At 37.4% G+C, this 17,730-nt stretch overlaps 2 protein-coding genes across 3 annotated transcripts in view; one reads left to right on the top strand and one right to left on the bottom strand.

Annotated features, from left to right (window-relative positions):
- Window positions 1-1,650: 1,650 nt before the first annotated feature.
- LOC135219830 (alpha-amylase-like) overlaps window positions 1,651-17,730 on the top strand; it is a 42,797-nt gene continuing 26,717 nt past the window's right edge. Inside the window, exons 1-3 of one of the 2 annotated variants that reach the window (XM_064256928.1) lie at window positions 1,651-1,718; window positions 14,758-14,899; window positions 15,629-15,749. In XM_064256928.1, coding sequence (XP_064112998.1) covers window positions 15,664-15,749 — 86 coding nt within the window. In that variant the 5' untranslated portion in view covers window positions 1,651-1,718; window positions 14,758-14,899; window positions 15,629-15,663. The remainder of the gene's footprint in view (window positions 1,719-14,757; window positions 14,900-15,628; window positions 15,750-17,730) is intronic. The other variant, XM_064256930.1, reaches the window with a different exon arrangement.
- On the bottom strand, window positions 5,530-7,204 carry LOC135218997 (carbohydrate sulfotransferase 11-like). Its single transcript, XM_064255434.1, has 3 exons — window positions 6,914-7,204; window positions 6,310-6,441; window positions 5,530-6,188 (listed from the first exon to the last, which is right to left on the bottom strand). The coding sequence occupies exons 1-3, from the start codon at window positions 7,202-7,204 to the stop codon at window positions 5,661-5,663; spliced, it is 951 nt and encodes a 316-aa protein (XP_064111504.1). The 3' UTR covers window positions 5,530-5,660.

Raw genomic sequence — 17,730 nt, 5'->3', positions numbered from 1 at the left:
TCAGATACTAAATTTTACTGCGTTCACCTTTACAGATGTTTAGGAAGCATAAAAAAAGCAGTCTTTACCAGTCAGTATTGCCAACCTGTACATTGACTTACCATATGAAATTATATATAATTATAATATAATATAGTATATATATTATTATATATATATATTATTATATATATACTATAATCTTATTATACTATATATAGACAAATTCCACAAAGGTAAGAGAAACGCTGGAGTTTTACAAGCCCTGTCGACTTGTCTTTTCATATCAGACGTACGAATTAAGCAGCTTAAGTATTTTTGTCAAAACTGGGCAAATATCCAGTGCTATTTCAGTGATTGCCATATCGAACGATTTCTCTTCATAAAATCGTTTAGAACCCGCTATTAGACAGCTTACTTCCAGTTGTAATTTTAACCTTAGCCAGGGCATGTATTAATTGCCCCCTGTATCAGTAGATGTTCAAGAATGACCCAAAAGATAAAATCACTGACTTAATTACAAATTAGTTACATTATATATATATATATATATATATATATTATATATATATATATATATATACTATGTATTCGTATGTTTGATATTTTATGTAAAAAAGGTTCATCTTAAAAAGAATTATCGTTTACCAAAAAGAGAATTACTGAGATGTACGTTTATAACATTTTTTTGTGGTCAGTCACACTCCTTGTATAATCTTTTAATTGTCTTGTCCCTGCTTCTTACCTGTTGGGCCTAATCCTTTGTATATCCTCTTAAATACATAAGCATGATTTTGGTAGGACTACTAATTCTTCAATTGTGTAGGATTCCATATATTTTTTTCCCTTTGTAATCCCCATCCGTCTTTTATACGATCTTTCTTTATAAACTTATTTCTAAATCAAATATAATTTCACCTGTCTGGTTTATAAGACTACTCTGTTAGTAGATCTTGATTTTCTTATTTTCACCTTAACTAAATCAAGACACAGAATAGGCTATTTGGACAAAAAGGTAATCACTAATAGTGTTGTACAATTAGCGTACAGCGTTTATCAAGAATTAAAAGTTCATGAGCTAACAAGGATCTGTCACAGCATATTTATGAAATCTGTAACACTTCAGTTGAATCTTTTAATGTGCACTTCTCTAAGTTAACTATTTTCTTTCGTATCGTACAAAACGCTTAAGCATGTATAGGCACATAAGGTTTTCAGCCTTTTTAACTAGTTTTATGTATTTCGCAATAACTACTCATTTTTTCGTGCTATACCCGCAATTCCAACTACTTGCAATAGTCTATCATATATCCTTGTATAGCTTAACAGAAAATTATATTTATCTTGTGTCGTAGAAAACCTGTCATCTACAATGGGTGACTAATAAAAATGGAAGATGACATAGATGCTCCTAGAATCTGTTTCTTTCTTTTTTCCTCCATCAGGCTCATATGACCATACCACCGCAGTCTTCTTTCTTGTGCCTTCTTTGATAGTTCCACGACTTTATTAGTTCCTCTTATTCTTTCTACCTTGACATGTTTTACTTTATGTTATTATGCAACTGGTATTCTTTGAAGTTGACAGATGCAGATGCCCTTGCAGTAACTTGCTGCATTATAGTTTTTACAACTAATTCAGTATATGGATGATCTTTTTTTTATATTTCAGATTGTCATTTTATACGAGCTACAATTACGTTCTAATATGGACGCTGCCGATTGTAAAATCAAGTAAGGGTAAGTTGGAGGCATGTTTTATTATTATTATTATTGTTATTATTATTATTATTATTATTATTATTATTATTATTATTATTATTATTATTATTATTATTATTATTATTATTATTATTATTATTATTACTGTTTGTACTTTAACCTAAGTGCTGTATGACGAGTTTCAGGGAATATATTTAGGTTGTGGGCCAATTATAAAGGAAAAGGAATGGCATCAGAAGTTGCCCCATGCAATGTAAAGGGACGTGAGCCATTAACAATGGAGGGATGCTATTACAACAACACTCGTTTTTAATTTTTAACTCTTATGTCTCATCATCGGAAGACGTGAATTTAAATTTTACCTTTATTTCTGTTCATCGACTATTGTTGCAGGTAACTGGACAATCCTTCCTGAATGTTTACGTATGATTGAACGCTTGCTGGTGGTTAAATTTATTATTATTATTAATTTTATAATCGTTACGTGGTTACGTATATTTATGTACGATAGTAGAAAAGCAGTCTTATATATAGGATAAACACAAACACGCACAGCCACACACATACACACACACACATTCACAATATATATATATATATATATATATATATATATATATATATATATATACTATACATACATACACACATACACACACACACACACGCACAACACACACACACACACACACACACACACACACATTATATATATATATATATATATATATATATATATATATATATATATATATATATGGGTTTTTTTGCCACGAAGGAAAAAAATGAAAAAGCGAGATAGCCGAGTACTTTCGGTCCTATTCGGACCCTTTACTGAGGCACACTGATTTTACAAAGAACACCATAGTCAAAAGAAGGCTTAATATACAAACTGACACTACCAGATTATTTATACATAGCATCACGTTTTATATACTTCGTGATCAAGTTATTACATATATATTATATATATATATATATATATATATATATATATTATATATATATATATATAATATATATATTAGCTGAAGCCACATGAAAGTTCAAAATGAAATGAACATAGTGCCAAGTACTTTTGTGTATATATATATATATACTATATATATATATATATATATATATATGTATGTATGTATGTATATATGTATATGTATGTGTGTGTGTGTTTTATGACTTGTCATCATATTTTTTTTAGATTATGGTTTTGTTGATATTTTTTGATAAATATATACATAATTACAATATGAATTTTCTCAGTCAAGTTTGCCCTTTGAATTTGATTTGTATATTGAAGAGGTGATACCTTTTAAAGCAACCCTTGTAAAATAAAAGGTTTTCAATAAAAGGTCTTGCATCGATTTTCATAAATCTGTAATAGATCTTTCCGAAGTTATACTCGGACTACTGAAGCAAAATTTCTCAAAAACGTTTTCTTAGCTTTGTCTCTTATGATTCATTTACGGAGAGAAAGTTGAGTGAATTGAAAGGAAGAAATCTGCGTCACTCTTTTGATTATAAAAACTAGACAGTGACAACTGGAGCGTAACTGAACTGCAGATTCCAATATATGGATAATTGAAGACCGTAGCCATGACACAAGGGAAGCATAGTCCAATGATCACCAACCTTCCAGCCAGGAACTTGTAGTCTTATAACCTCGTGGTTACATGGCGTAGGGGAGCTTCCAAGAGGGTAGCCGCACCGTTATTTTGCTGTTGTGCTCGTCTACTATTTATTCCATTCATGATCCAGTGATGAAATTGAAATAAGAAAGGATTCATTCGCTTGGGTAGATTCAAGCCTCATGTAGGAGGACACAACCTAAGAGGAGATTCTCGACTGGGGCTGTCTGATAAATGTGAATTCAAGTATGTCAAATAAAGGCGATGTAAAAGATTCCACAGATATGAAAAAAGGGTGGATAGTTGAAAGAGAAGTGATCGGCAAGGAGGCATCCCGCTAGAGAAAGTAGAGAAATATGACAATATATACGAATCCATTTGAATATTAAGAATTTTCCAACAGGCCGTTGTTAGCAAGGAGAAGGGTAAGCTATATGGCAAAGCAAGAGGCATGCCACATTCAAATGGACTTGTGATCTTGAAGCAATGTTTTTGTCTGGCAAAATTTTCAAGAAGCCACTCGCCTACTCAAGAGACTGCCTGTCACCTTTCCTTCAGATTAGGGAAAGATAGAATTATAAGGAATTTATTTTTGGTCATACCAGGTACGCCTCATGGCCATATGCTAGGTTGGCATCCTTCAAACCAAGCCAGTCGAAATTTAGCTAAAATTTCACCTTCTCCCTTTAGAAGACTTTTGCATTCAAAGGATGTTGGTGAAGATGTCACAATGATCCCAGTTTGACAATGAAGCTTTGAACGTATACGACTGCATTTTTAGCATTTTGTGGACGATGGTTTTCCTTTTCAATTTTCTACTTTACTCTTAGCCTTACAAACTATGCAGGTGTATCATATGTGTTTTGAAAACTCTTGCTTAGTTTTTATTTTTGAAATACTCGTATATTCCCAAACTACGCAGTATTAACTTTTTCTTTCCATGATCTCTGTTATTAATGTAATTCTGTTATTACACGTAACGATAATCATCAGTATAGTACATTGCGTTGTGTTCAGGGTTGCCGATGACTTAATCATCTCTCTCTCTCTCTCTCTTTCTCTTTCTATATCTATACTTCTTTTATCGTGACCAGTGCAATGTATTGCAATTGGGTAACTAAACATCAATGTAATGCATTCATTTCTTAGAATTCATTATTTATATATTTTGAGCATAAATGCCATTAAGATGAGTACTTTAATATTCATTGTATCATAACAAGAACAACAACAATAATAATTATGAGAGTGACTAGCGTGAGACAAGGTTACGGTGTCACTTGTCAAATAAGAAAAGTAACAGGACTTTTGTGTTGAAATTAATGATGTTTGCTGATGATAAAGCGCTGATTTGGAATAGTGAAGAGAAACTGCAGAGACAAGAGAGTTTGAAAGAATATGCTGCAAAGATGTAACAATGAATGTTATAATATGTATAGTGGAAGAATAGAAGCAGTTTATTCGTCTGGTGATTGTGTTTGAACTCTAAGGAAGGGTTACGATACCCGGAAAGGGTCATGATGCCCGGGAAGGGTCATGATACCCGGGAAGGGTCATGATACCCGGAAAGGGTCATGATACCCGGAAAGGGTCATGATACCCGGGAAGGGTCATGATACCCGGAAGGGTCATGATACCCGGGAAGGGTCATGATACCCGGGAAGGGTCATGATACCCGGGAAAGGGTCATGATACCCGGGAAGGGTCATGATACCCGGAAAGGGTCATGATACCCGGAAAGGGTCATGATACCCGGGAAAGGGTCATGATACCCGGGAAGGGTCATGATACCCAGGAAGGGTCATGATACCCGGGAAAGGGTCATGATACCCGCCGGGAAGGGTCATGATACCCGGGAAGGGTCATGATACCCAGGAAGGGTCATGATACCCGGAAAGGGTCATGATACCCAGGAAGGGTGAGAATGCAACTGAATGCCTGATGGAGCTGATGTATAGTGAGTTCAGTGAAGTACTCATTTACCTTCTGTTTAGGTTATGAGACGATCATTATCATTGTTAAAGGGTGCATGTGCTAATTATTAATATAGAATGAATCTGGGAGTTACAGGTTCTGTGTTTTCTCCGGAGCCACCCCTTGGTAGAGGAGAACGCTTTCTGGTGGAACCATATATACCTCAATATTACATGATAAGGTTAGAAGAGTTATACTGTGGCAAATGCTTGCTTAATCCGTTGTGACACTATGTATTTATTGATTTGTTTTGTCCGTAATATACAGTTTGTCTTTGTGTCTACTCGTAATTTTACATGGAAAATTAATATGAGAACAAATACAATGATAATATTTCCAGAAGACTGTGTACACTTCTTCTCTAATTGTAGCCAAACAATTCAAAGTCTCTCCCATAGGCCTTATACAAAGCAGACAATTGATGGGAGCTTAATTGCCTCTGGTAGTCGCTCCAGAGGACACTGTCTGTTCTTCTGGAAGTCCTGGAAGTGTTTGGAAAATGAAGATATTCAGGGGCTTCAATCAGTCGTAAGAATTTATCGGAATCTTCCTGAAGAGTTTCCAGCTTAGCAATGACGTCATAGTCGATGGCACATGGGTGACACAAAGACATGTAGGAACTCCAGTGATCATCAGCCAGTTGGCCCCGGCCGAGGGTAAGGAAATCGACGAACTCTGGCCACTGTATGTCGGTTAGGTTGGCACCAGTTCGTCGTCTCACTATGTAAGAGTGCACCTTCTTTTGGAAATAGGGTCTTCCTTCCGCAAAATGAAGTTTGTCTCTGTAGGCTGATAAGAGTCTATGGAAAGGATGGCGGACGATGACCAGCTTCTTGTAGGATCTGAGCTTCCATTTCAAGTCTTTAACCTGTGAAATGACGGTGACGGAGGGCGTTGTCACCATTAATTATGATATATGGAATTGATGTACAATAAGAGTTCGTTATAGCAATTTTATTAATGAGTTTAACGTTGTTGTTTTCTAAGTTGTTAAGAATGTATAGAGTTACCTTTGTGTTCTTCGTCAGCTCCATTTTACTCGTATTTTGATGAGGAACCATTAGCGGAATCGCCGTCAAATTCCGCTCGCCAGTGAGGCCCGTTAGAACCATCCACACCTTTTTCCAGTTGGTACAAGCTACCTGGGCATTAACAGAATTAAACCATTGTGGATTATGATTGTCATTGTTTCCAATGTTGCTATCATTATCACTAAAACTATAGTAGATTCACATCAACCGTGCATTTGATGTCTAGGCCAGTCCCTTACGTCGCTCCTGATTGGCTGTTGATAAGCCAGTCACAGGCTGGAATCTCTCAGTCTCTATCGAGAGTTCACAGAGGAAGGATGTATGTTCCACCTCTCCTTAGGGATACGTCTTTCAAAAGTATCCCTGAGGAGAGGTGGAACTTACATCCCGCCTATGTAAATTCTCGAGTGATACTGAGAGTTTCCAGCCCTGTGATTGGCATATCAGGCTAACCAATCAGGAACGTCGTAAGGGACTGGCCAAGACATCAAATGCAAGGTTGATGTGACTCTACTATAGTATTGTCAGCATATAATTCCACTAATGTTGACAACAGTTCAATACAAAATTATTTTTTCCTCACCTTTGGAATGTAGCAGTAGATAGCGCCTCTGGCATCATCCACAAGAAAATGCAAGAAACTCTGCTTTGGTGACTGCATCAGTTGGCTGAGGACCTTCCTTCTGGTCAGACCTAATCTCTCGCAGACTTGCCTGACCACCTTTCTGCGCCGTCCTTGTTCTTCTTTCCAGACATCTAGGGATTTCGTCCCGTGGTGCGCTTCGGATTTTGACAATGGTTTATGGTGTATCAGTGGCTTTCGTCTACTGTTGTTCATGTGAGGAGTTGCGCTGTAATACACTATGAAAGTCATATTTATTTATAGGATAAATCTGATTCGAAAAAGTGTGAGGACAAACCTGGAAAATATGCCATTATACATTTACTTGAGATACTAATATAAAAAAATACAGTTGGATATAAATACATGTAATTATTTCGCCATAATGGCAGCAATAGTAGTAGGAGTCACAGTGGTAGTAGCAATAGTAGTCAAAACAACTAAAACGATAATGATGATAAAATTTAGAGCTTCAGAAAGGAAAATCTCCTTGTAGTTGTAGCAATTTTAGTAAATGACAGAAACTTCAAAGATGGTAAATGTCCATAATTTATGTTTCATTGTCCTGTTAATTCTTAGTCATTTGAAAATTACTCGTCTGTTACTTCAAACGAGAACTGCAAGCATGCAGGTAACGAAAGGGACTTGAACATCAGTCGATCGTGGAAGAAAAAGTTATAATGACATAGAGGATACGATCACCAGGAAGGAGAAAGCGTATCAGAGTATTGAGAGAGAGAGAGAGAGAGATGGGGGTGTTGATTAATGTAAACTTGCTAATGCTAAGAGAGAGAGATAGAAAGAGAGGGGGTGTACTGAAAACGTGCTAATGTTAAGAGTGAGGTTGTGGTGGGGGCTAATGAAAACGTGCTATGTTAAAGGAGAGGGTGGGTGGGGGGGTAATGAAAAGGTGCTAACATTAAAGAGGGGTGGGGAGGAGGGGTGTAATGAAAACGTGCTAATGATAAGAGAGAGAAGGAGTAGGGGTGGAGGTAATGAAAACTTCCGAATGTTAAGTGAGAGAGAGAGAGGTTGAATAGAAACTTATTTCTAAATTCAACAAACAGAAAGTAATTAGACTTGCATAACGTTGGAACGACAGACATCATAAATCAGTCGAGTGTGTATGAATTCATAATCATAGGCTTGGAAACCCAACTGATCAAGAGTGACAGTAATGAACTGATTACTGAAATTACATCTTCCTAATTGGCTTTCTTGGTGCAGACCAAAATAATGATAAAAAGTTTATCTCTCTTACTTTCTTATGTGGATCAAGTTTTGAACTTGCAAGGAAGATAAAAAAAATATCACTTCAGTAAATATAATATACAATTCATACAGATATAAGGCTTTAGATTTGTTATATGTTCTAAATGCTGATATTAAAAAAAAAAAGTTTTATGACAAGAAAAAACAACGACCTTACATCTATGCAAAATGATTTGTAAAAGTTTTCTTTTAGTAAAATATTCTTTTTATAACTATAACAATTCCTTTATCTTCATACTCACCTTTACTGTAAAATTTGTCCTTGTAGACCCGGAAAGTAGAAAGGTTATTCCTGGAATGAGTTGTTTTACAAGTAAAAAACTAATGCTTCATGTAAACTATTGCAGTTGTGAATTTTCTGTTGCAATCAGGATCTGCTTTTGAGTAACAGTGATACTGTAGAGCAAATACCAATATATATATATATATATATATATATATATAATTATATATATATATATATATATATATATATATATATAATAAAATGAACCCAAAAAAAGTCAAAATATATAAAGTTAGCACTATATTTCAGAGCATGCTGTCTCTCTCTCTCTTCAGGCAGGTAATGAATGAGAAAAGTTACAGAAAAGGCATTATTTATACCAAGAGATCCATCCGTAGGTAAGCCATATTACTAGGTCATTCCGGTTGATAATTCCTCTTTAATCTTCGTAAGCGTTGGTTGAAGGAAGATTTTATCCTTAATATCTGAATCCCAGGCGCCCTTTGAGATGTTCATTATGCCTGGGATTCAGATATCATAGATAAAATCTTCCTTCAACCAACGCTTAAGAAGATTAAAGAGAATCTATCTACCAGGGTGACCTAGTAATACAGCTTATCTGTGGATGGATCTCTTGTTATAAATAATGCCTTTCTTGTAACTTTTCTCATTCATTACCTACCTGAAGAGAGAGAGAGACAGCATGCTCTGAAAATAGTGCTTACTTTCTATATTTTAGAATTTTTATGGGCTCCTTTTATTAGATGGAATTCTGTTGCAACAGAACATTTTTGCCAGACACACACGCACACACACACACGCACACACACATATATATATATATACATATATATATATATATATATATATATATATATGTGTGTGTATGTATGTATCGTATGTATATAAAGGTGTAACATGAGTTTGTGCAAATATTTCGGGAGATGAAAGAAGAAATAATTCTGAGCAGAAAATTTTCTATAAAGATATACATTTTAAACCTCTGTTTGCCGGTAAGATGATTTCTTAAAATGCACAGACTTCTACAAGATTACCAAGAAGGTTTTCAAAGATGACCTGGAGCACGAATTACTCAAACCAGCAAAACACAACATCCAGCAGTTCATAGAAACAGAGGACCCCCTTGATCCACTCAAGCTTCAGAAGTTTAGCACCAAAGAAGATCGCCTATGGCAAGCAAGGAAATGGAGAATGCTGGTGTGTGTCAAAAAGCCCCAGCCCATCAGCATCCCCACTTCACATAGTACCAAACCCAATGGAACATGTCACCAATGTGGAGACTACCGGTGAATAAACATCAAAACGAAACCGGACAGATACCTGTTGCCGAACATTGCAGACATAACCAACCAGATGAACGGAACAAAGATCTTCACCAAAATAGGCCTGCTGAAAAGATACTTTGAAGTTTACATAGCAAAGGAAAGAGAAGACTGCAATCATCACCTCTTTCAGCACCTATATGTTCAATGACAGCTGTTTCGGAACTTCGCAACGCAGGGCTGACATTCCAAAGACTTATGGACGAACTATTAGTCTATCTTCCCTTCTGCATGGTCTACGTCTATGACATCTTATATTTAGCCCAACATCAAGCAGCCTTTTAAGGACACCAATGAAGTCATACAAATGCAAATGGGCAAAGAAAGCTGTGGAATTCCTGGGACATCAAGTAAGCACAGAGGGCATTAAACCTCTACCAGAGAAAGTTAAAGCAATCACTGACTTCCCAAAACCAATAACAATTAAAGCAGCACAAGAATTTTCAGGACTGATTAACTGTTATCACAGATTTATCCCTAATATTGTTAAAATCATGAGTCCCATCTACCAATACCTGCACAAGGGAAAAAAATGAAGTTGGTCAGAAGATCAAGATGATGCATTACTTTCAGCGAAACAAGCAATAACTTCTGCAACCACATTAATATTTTCTCTACCCCACTTTAATGATAGACGCGAGTAATATGGTGCTGGGAGCTGTACTTGAGCAGGACACAGATGATGGTCGTCATCTACTGGTGCTCTTCAGTAAGAAGTTAATGACAGCAGAATGGAAGTACTCTAGCTTTGACAGGGAGCTCCTAGCAGTACACAAAGCCATTTGTCACTTCTGCCACATGCTCGAGGGACTACAGTTCATCATACAAACGAACTATCAACCCTTCACAAAGACAGCAGACTCATGGACAGCAAGACAACAACGTCACCTATCAGCAATGGCTCAACACTCCTGCACCATCAAATACTTGAAAGGTTCAGCAAACCCTGTGGCAGACACACTGTCGTGAAACTGTGGCAGGACAAACCTGCTCTTATGTCGAGCAACCTGTCAATCAACAATGGAGAGATGACCATCTCCTGCAAAACACATACCGGACGCCCTTGCCCCTACCTGAAGGCCTCAGAAGAAAAGTCTTGACCCTTGCCCACAATCTGTCCCACCCATCAGGCAGGTCAACAGCCCGAATTTTAGCAGAATGGTACATCTGGTGAGGAATGAAAAAAGGACATGAAACACGGGACAATAAAATGCATCCCACGTCAGACGTCGAAATCACAAAGACATGTAGAAAGCGGAATAGGAGAGTTCAGCACAGCACACCACTGACTTGCCCACATCCACATCGACATAGTATGACCCCTACCCACCTCCAAGGTACAGATATCTGTTTACCAACATCGATAGAAATATCAGGTGGCCCGAAGCAATACCGATACAGCAACAGGTGGTGGAGAGTTGTAAGTAAGCTCTCATCGGATGGGTCACCAGACATGGAGTCCTGTAGATCACAAGCGACAAGGGAGCCAACTTCATGAACGCCTAATAGAATGCCCTGGCAGGCAGTTTGGGGACAAAGATTACACACAATGCCGTACAACCCAAACGCTAATGGCATCATCGAAAGGCTACACCAGTTGTTTGAAATCATCACTCTCCTGCTGGAGAAAGGGGTTGCCTTGCGGGTTATTGGGCCTGGGAGCGACACCACACGCAGCATTCATCGCATCTCCAGCAGAAACCCTATATGGCCAAGCACTAACATTGCTAGCAGACATCTTTCAAAATCAAACTGGCTCAACATCCCCGTCCAACACCATTAAAGAATTAGAATGGATAATGCCAGCCGCGAGCCGAGACTGCCTACCACATAACTAGAAAAGTGTACATCCCAAAGACTGCAGAATGCAGAATATTTGTTCATATTAATAGATGCACACAGAGCCCCCCTTCCCAGCCTGCTCAGGACCATATTGTGTTTTCAAGAGACGACACAAAGCCTACCAGATGACAGTGAACGGCAGTACTACTGAGTCTCCATCGACCGTGTAACGCCTGCATACTTCCTGGACACCAACCTACAAATGTAAACCTCTCCATGGGTTGGGGGTGTCCTGTAGGGTCCCACAAGGACCCACACACCTTCCTCTCCCCTGGCCGCTAATCTTCTCACAACAAACATATCTGTGGCTCTGTGCGCCAAATGCTCGTATATAAGAAACAGCATATGTCACACATCTTTTGTAAATATATTTTTATTCATATCATTGTTATGTAAAATGTATCATTATTACGATATGTATTGCAATGTCAGCATTACTACCATATGTACCATAGCTTCAGTCATGTCTTGTTTATCGATTTATATGTATCTTTTCATCCGTCAACAAACGCAGGTGATAGGTGATTGTGTAGTGACCTTTTTTTTTTCCCTCGTGTCTGGCACTACATTTTCGCTCGCTATTGACCTGTCTGTTTGTTTCCTCAATAAATTAATACATTTTTAGATGCTGCCTTTTGCTTACGCCTTCGCTACAGTACCATGGGTATTCCAATATATGGAAAATTTAGTGAAATTTACCGAATGTTTTTATTCGAGTTACAAGACTTTATAGAACCACCTTTTCGAAAGATATGCTTGCTATCTGTCAATTTCTAAGATTGATTCATTTTTTTCAAATAAATCTCTCTGCCTTGTGAAAAGTGTTACAGTTTTAAAGTAAAGGGCAAATCTCTCGGTTATGAAATCAAATGAACTGGAAATGAGACTTTGGTCGTTTCTGTTTGTTTTCAATTATTTTGAAAGCAAACTGGCAAGTTTTTGGAACGTTAAGTAAGTCCTTTGTCAAGTAAATATGTTATTAATGTATTACAAATCTCTCTCTCTCTCTCTCTCTCTCTCTCTCTCTCTCTCTCCTCTCCTCCTCTCCTCCTCCTCCTCCTCCTCCTCCTCCTCCTCCTCCTCCCAAGAAGTCAGGACTGAGACTTTTCTGTTCTCCAAGGTACTGAGTCTCTTCCTCTACAACACTTTTGTATCCTTTTCAAACTAACACTTTCCAAATTTCCTCCTCCTATTTCCTCAAAACACTATAGAAATCAAAGTCATATGACCTGCTGATAATCATTTCCAACACGAAAAGAACACCTGAACAGACTCTGATACAACCTTTCGTTACATACTAAGTTCTTCATCGTGCCGTTGTTTTCTTGTATGTTTGCCACAGTTATATCAACCCTTCTCCTGTAAGGACTGAACGGGCAAGTCAACTCTACAGCCTCCACCATTTCTTGCCAGTCACATCCATCAACGGTACTTTTAGAGGCGGGCCAAGTCCAGCAATCTCTTTATACATGCCAACTTTTGCCTTCCCGAACACATTTTACATAGTTCCACATTTTACATAGTTCCTGCTGCCTTCCTTGTCTCATCTACGGTATGGCTGCCCTTTCTTCTTTTAATAGTGTAGATTGCTTTCTAACGCATGTACAAGTCATCCACTTTTCTTCTACAATTCATAGTAAAAGTCATATCCCCCATCTATACGGTTTCCACTTTCCTCCATGACTTCATTCTTGTTTTAAACCTTTCCTTGGCATAATTGTAACTTCGTTCATTCTAAACTTACCAGATATTCAAGCCATCCCTTTGCGCTTACTTTTATATTCATGTCAGATAACTAAGTTCTATAGTTGTCTTACTTTTAACAAATTACTTTTCCCAAAACATATAGGAAAAGATCCAGGTTCTTGAAGAAAGTTCCTCTTTTCTCTTAACTCCAGTTGTATTCATATAGTCCTATACCTAATATATTTATAGTTTTCTTGGAAACACAAGACCTGCCCTGATTTTGCTTTACTCTCTCTAATGCAGCTTCCTCTCCTTAGACCCAAATACTGTCATGTAATCTTATATAAACTACATTCAAGCACATTCTAAAATACCTCATAAAATTTTTATTTTTCTGTTAAATATGGAGTTCAAACGGTCGTGATAAATTGGTTACTCACCAAATTACGTAGAAAACACAGTAGAAGATTAAAATGATAACTCCTTTCTTCGCTGGCATCTTCAGATCCATTTTCTTCTGTTTGAAAGGGATGTTCAGTATACCGTATCTTCTTTATTTGCGTCTTGTACGCGAAGAAGATATTTTTCTCGTCACCATTTAGCTCTTATCTTGAGTGGCTCTGAAAAGGGATGGAATTTTATACTTGGATTAATCTGCGTGATTGTCAAAAGACAAATTTACAGACTACTGTGTTTTTTTTATTGTCTAACGTGTCATAATGTTTAGAACATATTTATTAACTGTATGTAGGGATGATTGTTTAAGTAACTAAGTTTCTATGACGGTTTGTGTCTTCTTGCTTGCTGAATTTAGTTGCCATACACTGGATGCTGACCGTATCACTATTGCTCTCAGTCCCTGGGCTTAAGATTTGCTGGTCGTGGTTACACTCCATCACATTTTAATTTTGTTTATGTATTTTACAAGCTTTTAATTTTATTCTAATCATTATTCATTCTGGGTCAAGTTCTGGGTCTTTGAGAGTGTTCTGTCGCAATGTATATATATGTAAATGCTGAATAATAAAATGATGATAATTTATTTCAACTCTGAATGCATGCCTAAACAGACTTATAGACCTTTGGGTCATAGAAATGCCCACAGGGGCAAAGACTCTGAGCCCAGACAAAAAAATTTGTGTAGATTCTAAAATTAATTTTCTGTGCCGATGATTATACAAATAAATTGTTTACTTTTCCCTTTACTATTCCCAGATCCAGATACTTCACGACCTTTGCTTACATTTAAGACGTCTTTCTTTTTTTTGTAGATTTTACAATTTATTTTCTGTTCCAATAATTATACGAATGATTTTTTCCCCTTCATTATCCCCAAATCCTGATACTTTACGATTTTTGCTTACATTTGAGATGTCGCTCTTTTTTTTCGGTGCCCATAATTATGCAAATAATTTTTTCCCCTTCACTATTCCCAGATCCTGATACTTCACGACTTTTGCAGACATTTGAGACGTCATTCTTTCTCATGGCAGTGACCTACCACAGTGGATTACCTATCAAGTACTTGATTCGCTACTCACGTCACCAGGCGCACGTTGGACTTTTCAGGAAATGAAGGTACTTTTTTCAAACTATCTAAACTGTGTCTATCTCGTTGACATGGATTATGTAAAAATATGTTGCAAAAAATGGCGTAAATCATCCACCTTGAGGCACAAGCTGAAGACGTACTATCTTTCAACACTTGGCAAGCAACACCCAGAGTATTCCTTTCTCTTACGACTGCAATTGATCGCTCGCCTTGCGATACAGCAAGATGCGACACCTCGAGGATTTCTGCCTAGAAATTCGATTCTAAGATAATTCCTCTGTCTATTCCTTATAGTTCGAGGCAGTCGGAGACGGTCAGTATTTATGATTTGTGATTAATTCTAGTTCGAGGCAGTCGGAGACGGTCAGTATTTACGATTTGGGATTAATTCTAGAAATACAAAATTTTTCTTCACCCAATTATTCGTTTAGACAATTTACTTATTTTATCGAAAAAAAAACGCATGCGTGGCTATGTTGTCTAACAGAGTAAATTTCAGTTTGATTTACTGAGGAGAACAGTAGATAATCTATTGTATTTTGTCAAGTGAAGACATCGAATTCACTGTTCAGAAAGGTCACTGCTCGCGTTTTCCGTACTTACTGGCATCACAGCTTCAGTTACCTTCCGAAATTATTCAGACTTTCTGCAGTTTTGTGCACCTGTTTTCTTGAGTTTTTTTCTCCTTTTCCAGGAACCAGTCTCATGAAACACTTAAAAAATTTTCCAATGAACGAGCTTTGTTTTATCGACAGGATTCCCTTCCCAAATATGAGGCTACTGAGAAGGAATGATCAGAAGAGACTATAAGATGTCAGCTTGCATGTTCCCTCACACACCCACACCGAACGATCTTCTTTCGAAGCTCCTAGACAGGTTTGAGTGCGCCTTACGGTTGCTGTTTCTCTACTGAAGATGCTGTGAAGGAGAAGTAGCGGGAAGGGGGCAAAATGAGAGAGAGAGAAAAAAAACCGAGGGTTTATTCCATTCGGGGGGGGGAATTAGGTGGAATGCGTGAAGGGCCTTTCATTGTGTTGTGTGTGGGCGGCGGAACAGGTCCGCACTTCCAATCAAGAGAAAGAATCGACTCTGGCTACGTCATGGTTGAGGACTGTGAAGAACAATCACGTTTTTTAATGATGTGGAGAAAATAAGTCCTTTTTCTTGAGTGTAAGTCTTGGTATACTGAACTTTGTATTTGTGACTGCAGGATCATTTTAAATCGAAAGTTCGATAAGCAAACATTTGGTAAGTTGCCAGTTCTCTCAAATTTATGTATAGAGTTTTTTTGAAAAACATTTTATTCCTAAGACTGCTCAAACACCTGTAGTACCATGGGTTTGGTATGTAGGTGACACTTGGTAATTTTGCCTAAACATAGAAACTTGAAGAAACAAGTCGTGTCTTTTAAAATACACACTAGGAACTGAAAAAGGTTGTTGCCTGCTCTTTTCAGATTGTTATCAGACGTGAACAGTTTCAGTATAAACTTAGTATATGCGGAAAAACAAATGATTTAACTTACATTATTTTCCTGGATATCATATTAGCATAAAAACCTCTGCACTCCCTTCAGTGTGTGTGCGAGCGTTATGTGTTGTCAATTCTGAATTCCTAGATAACGGACCACAGACCATTAGAAAAATGTGTAGGGACTTGCGTGCTTAGCTTATATTTCGAATACTTGCTACGATAAAGGTTTGAAATTATATCATCATGAAAATAACGGACACGCCAGAATCACCCTTTGCTTGCTATATTGCAATGTAAATGCTATCTTTTCATATAATACGACTAGGAAAACATGCTTATAAGATATTGTCCTAGCCGGAGTAACAAGATTGTTTATAGAATCCCACGTATGGACTGTGGTGTTCATTTTATTTGTGCCAGACAAGTGAGGAGCGTCAACTCAACTCTACTATAGTAAATTCACATCAGCCGTGCATTTGATATCTAGACCAGTCCCTTACGACGCTCCTGATTGGCTGCTGATAGGCCAGTGACGGGGCAGGAAACTCTCAGTCTCTCTCGAGAGTTCACATAAGCAGGATGCATGTTCCACAGCTCCTGAGGGATACATCTTTTAATAGTATCCCCCAGGAGAGGTGGAACATACATCCTGCCTATGTGAACTCTCGAGAGAGACTGAGAGTTTCCAGCCTTGTGATTGGCTTATCAACAGCCAATCAGGAGCGTCAGAAGGGACTGGCCTAACATCAAATGCACGGTTGAATATACTATAGCCAAAGGTCTGACGAACTTGTCAGTTATATGATTAAAAAATCTCCTGATTAGGACTGAAAAGAGCGTTTCATATACAGGTGACTTTTGCCGGAAAATCGTCAGCTCGTGACGCAAAAGCAACTTTTGTGTCTTCTTGATTATCATCTCCCAAAATATTTCTGTAGCCTAATGTTTCTAAATTTTTTTAAATGTAGGAAGGCAAAATCCCTTATAGAAAACAAAAATTACTCTTTAGTATAATTATCCTTTTAGGTGCGAATTTTCTAGACCTATTTTCCGTCAAATATCGACTTTATCCTTTGATTCTGTTTCGCTTTCCGATACTTCTTCCTAACAAGAATCAGTTCTGAAATTGGAAGTGACTACGCACCTGGCGACTGTGGGAAAGAAAAAATGCTTTAGTCAATCTAATGGCTGCTCCGTGATTTCATTCAAGCCTATATGGTAACAGGACGCGTTAAAGGAACCAATAATAGGATCAATTCACGTCGACGACCTTAGTTTTTACTGGGGTAGCAAGAGTTAGATATCCTGCAACTTTTTTTTTTTTTTTGTTACTTATACCTGTAGAAATGATCTTTTACATTATGTTAATAACAATATAATAAAA

This window comes from Macrobrachium nipponense, chromosome 1 (genome assembly GCF_015104395.2).
Source record: "Macrobrachium nipponense isolate FS-2020 chromosome 1, ASM1510439v2, whole genome shotgun sequence".
Taxonomy (NCBI): domain Eukaryota; kingdom Metazoa; phylum Arthropoda; class Malacostraca; order Decapoda; family Palaemonidae; genus Macrobrachium; species Macrobrachium nipponense.
Note: the sequence above shows the minus strand (reverse complement) of the source record. Positions and strands in the feature narration are given on the sequence as shown.

Bases quoted from the DNA above. Each gene is read 5' to 3' on its own strand.
- LOC135218997 (XM_064255434.1), bottom strand. From the start codon at position 7,204: ATGACTTTCATAGTGTATTACAGCGCAACTCCTCACATGAACAACAGT. The intron at 6,442-6,913 runs GTGAGGAAAAAA...GTTAATGCCCAG, and splicing joins TCTACTGCTACATTCCAAAG to GTAGCTTGTACCAACTGGAA. The intron at 6,189-6,309 runs GTAACTCTATAC...GTGACAACGCCC, and splicing joins AGCTGACGAAGAACACAAAG to TCCGTCACCGTCATTTCACA.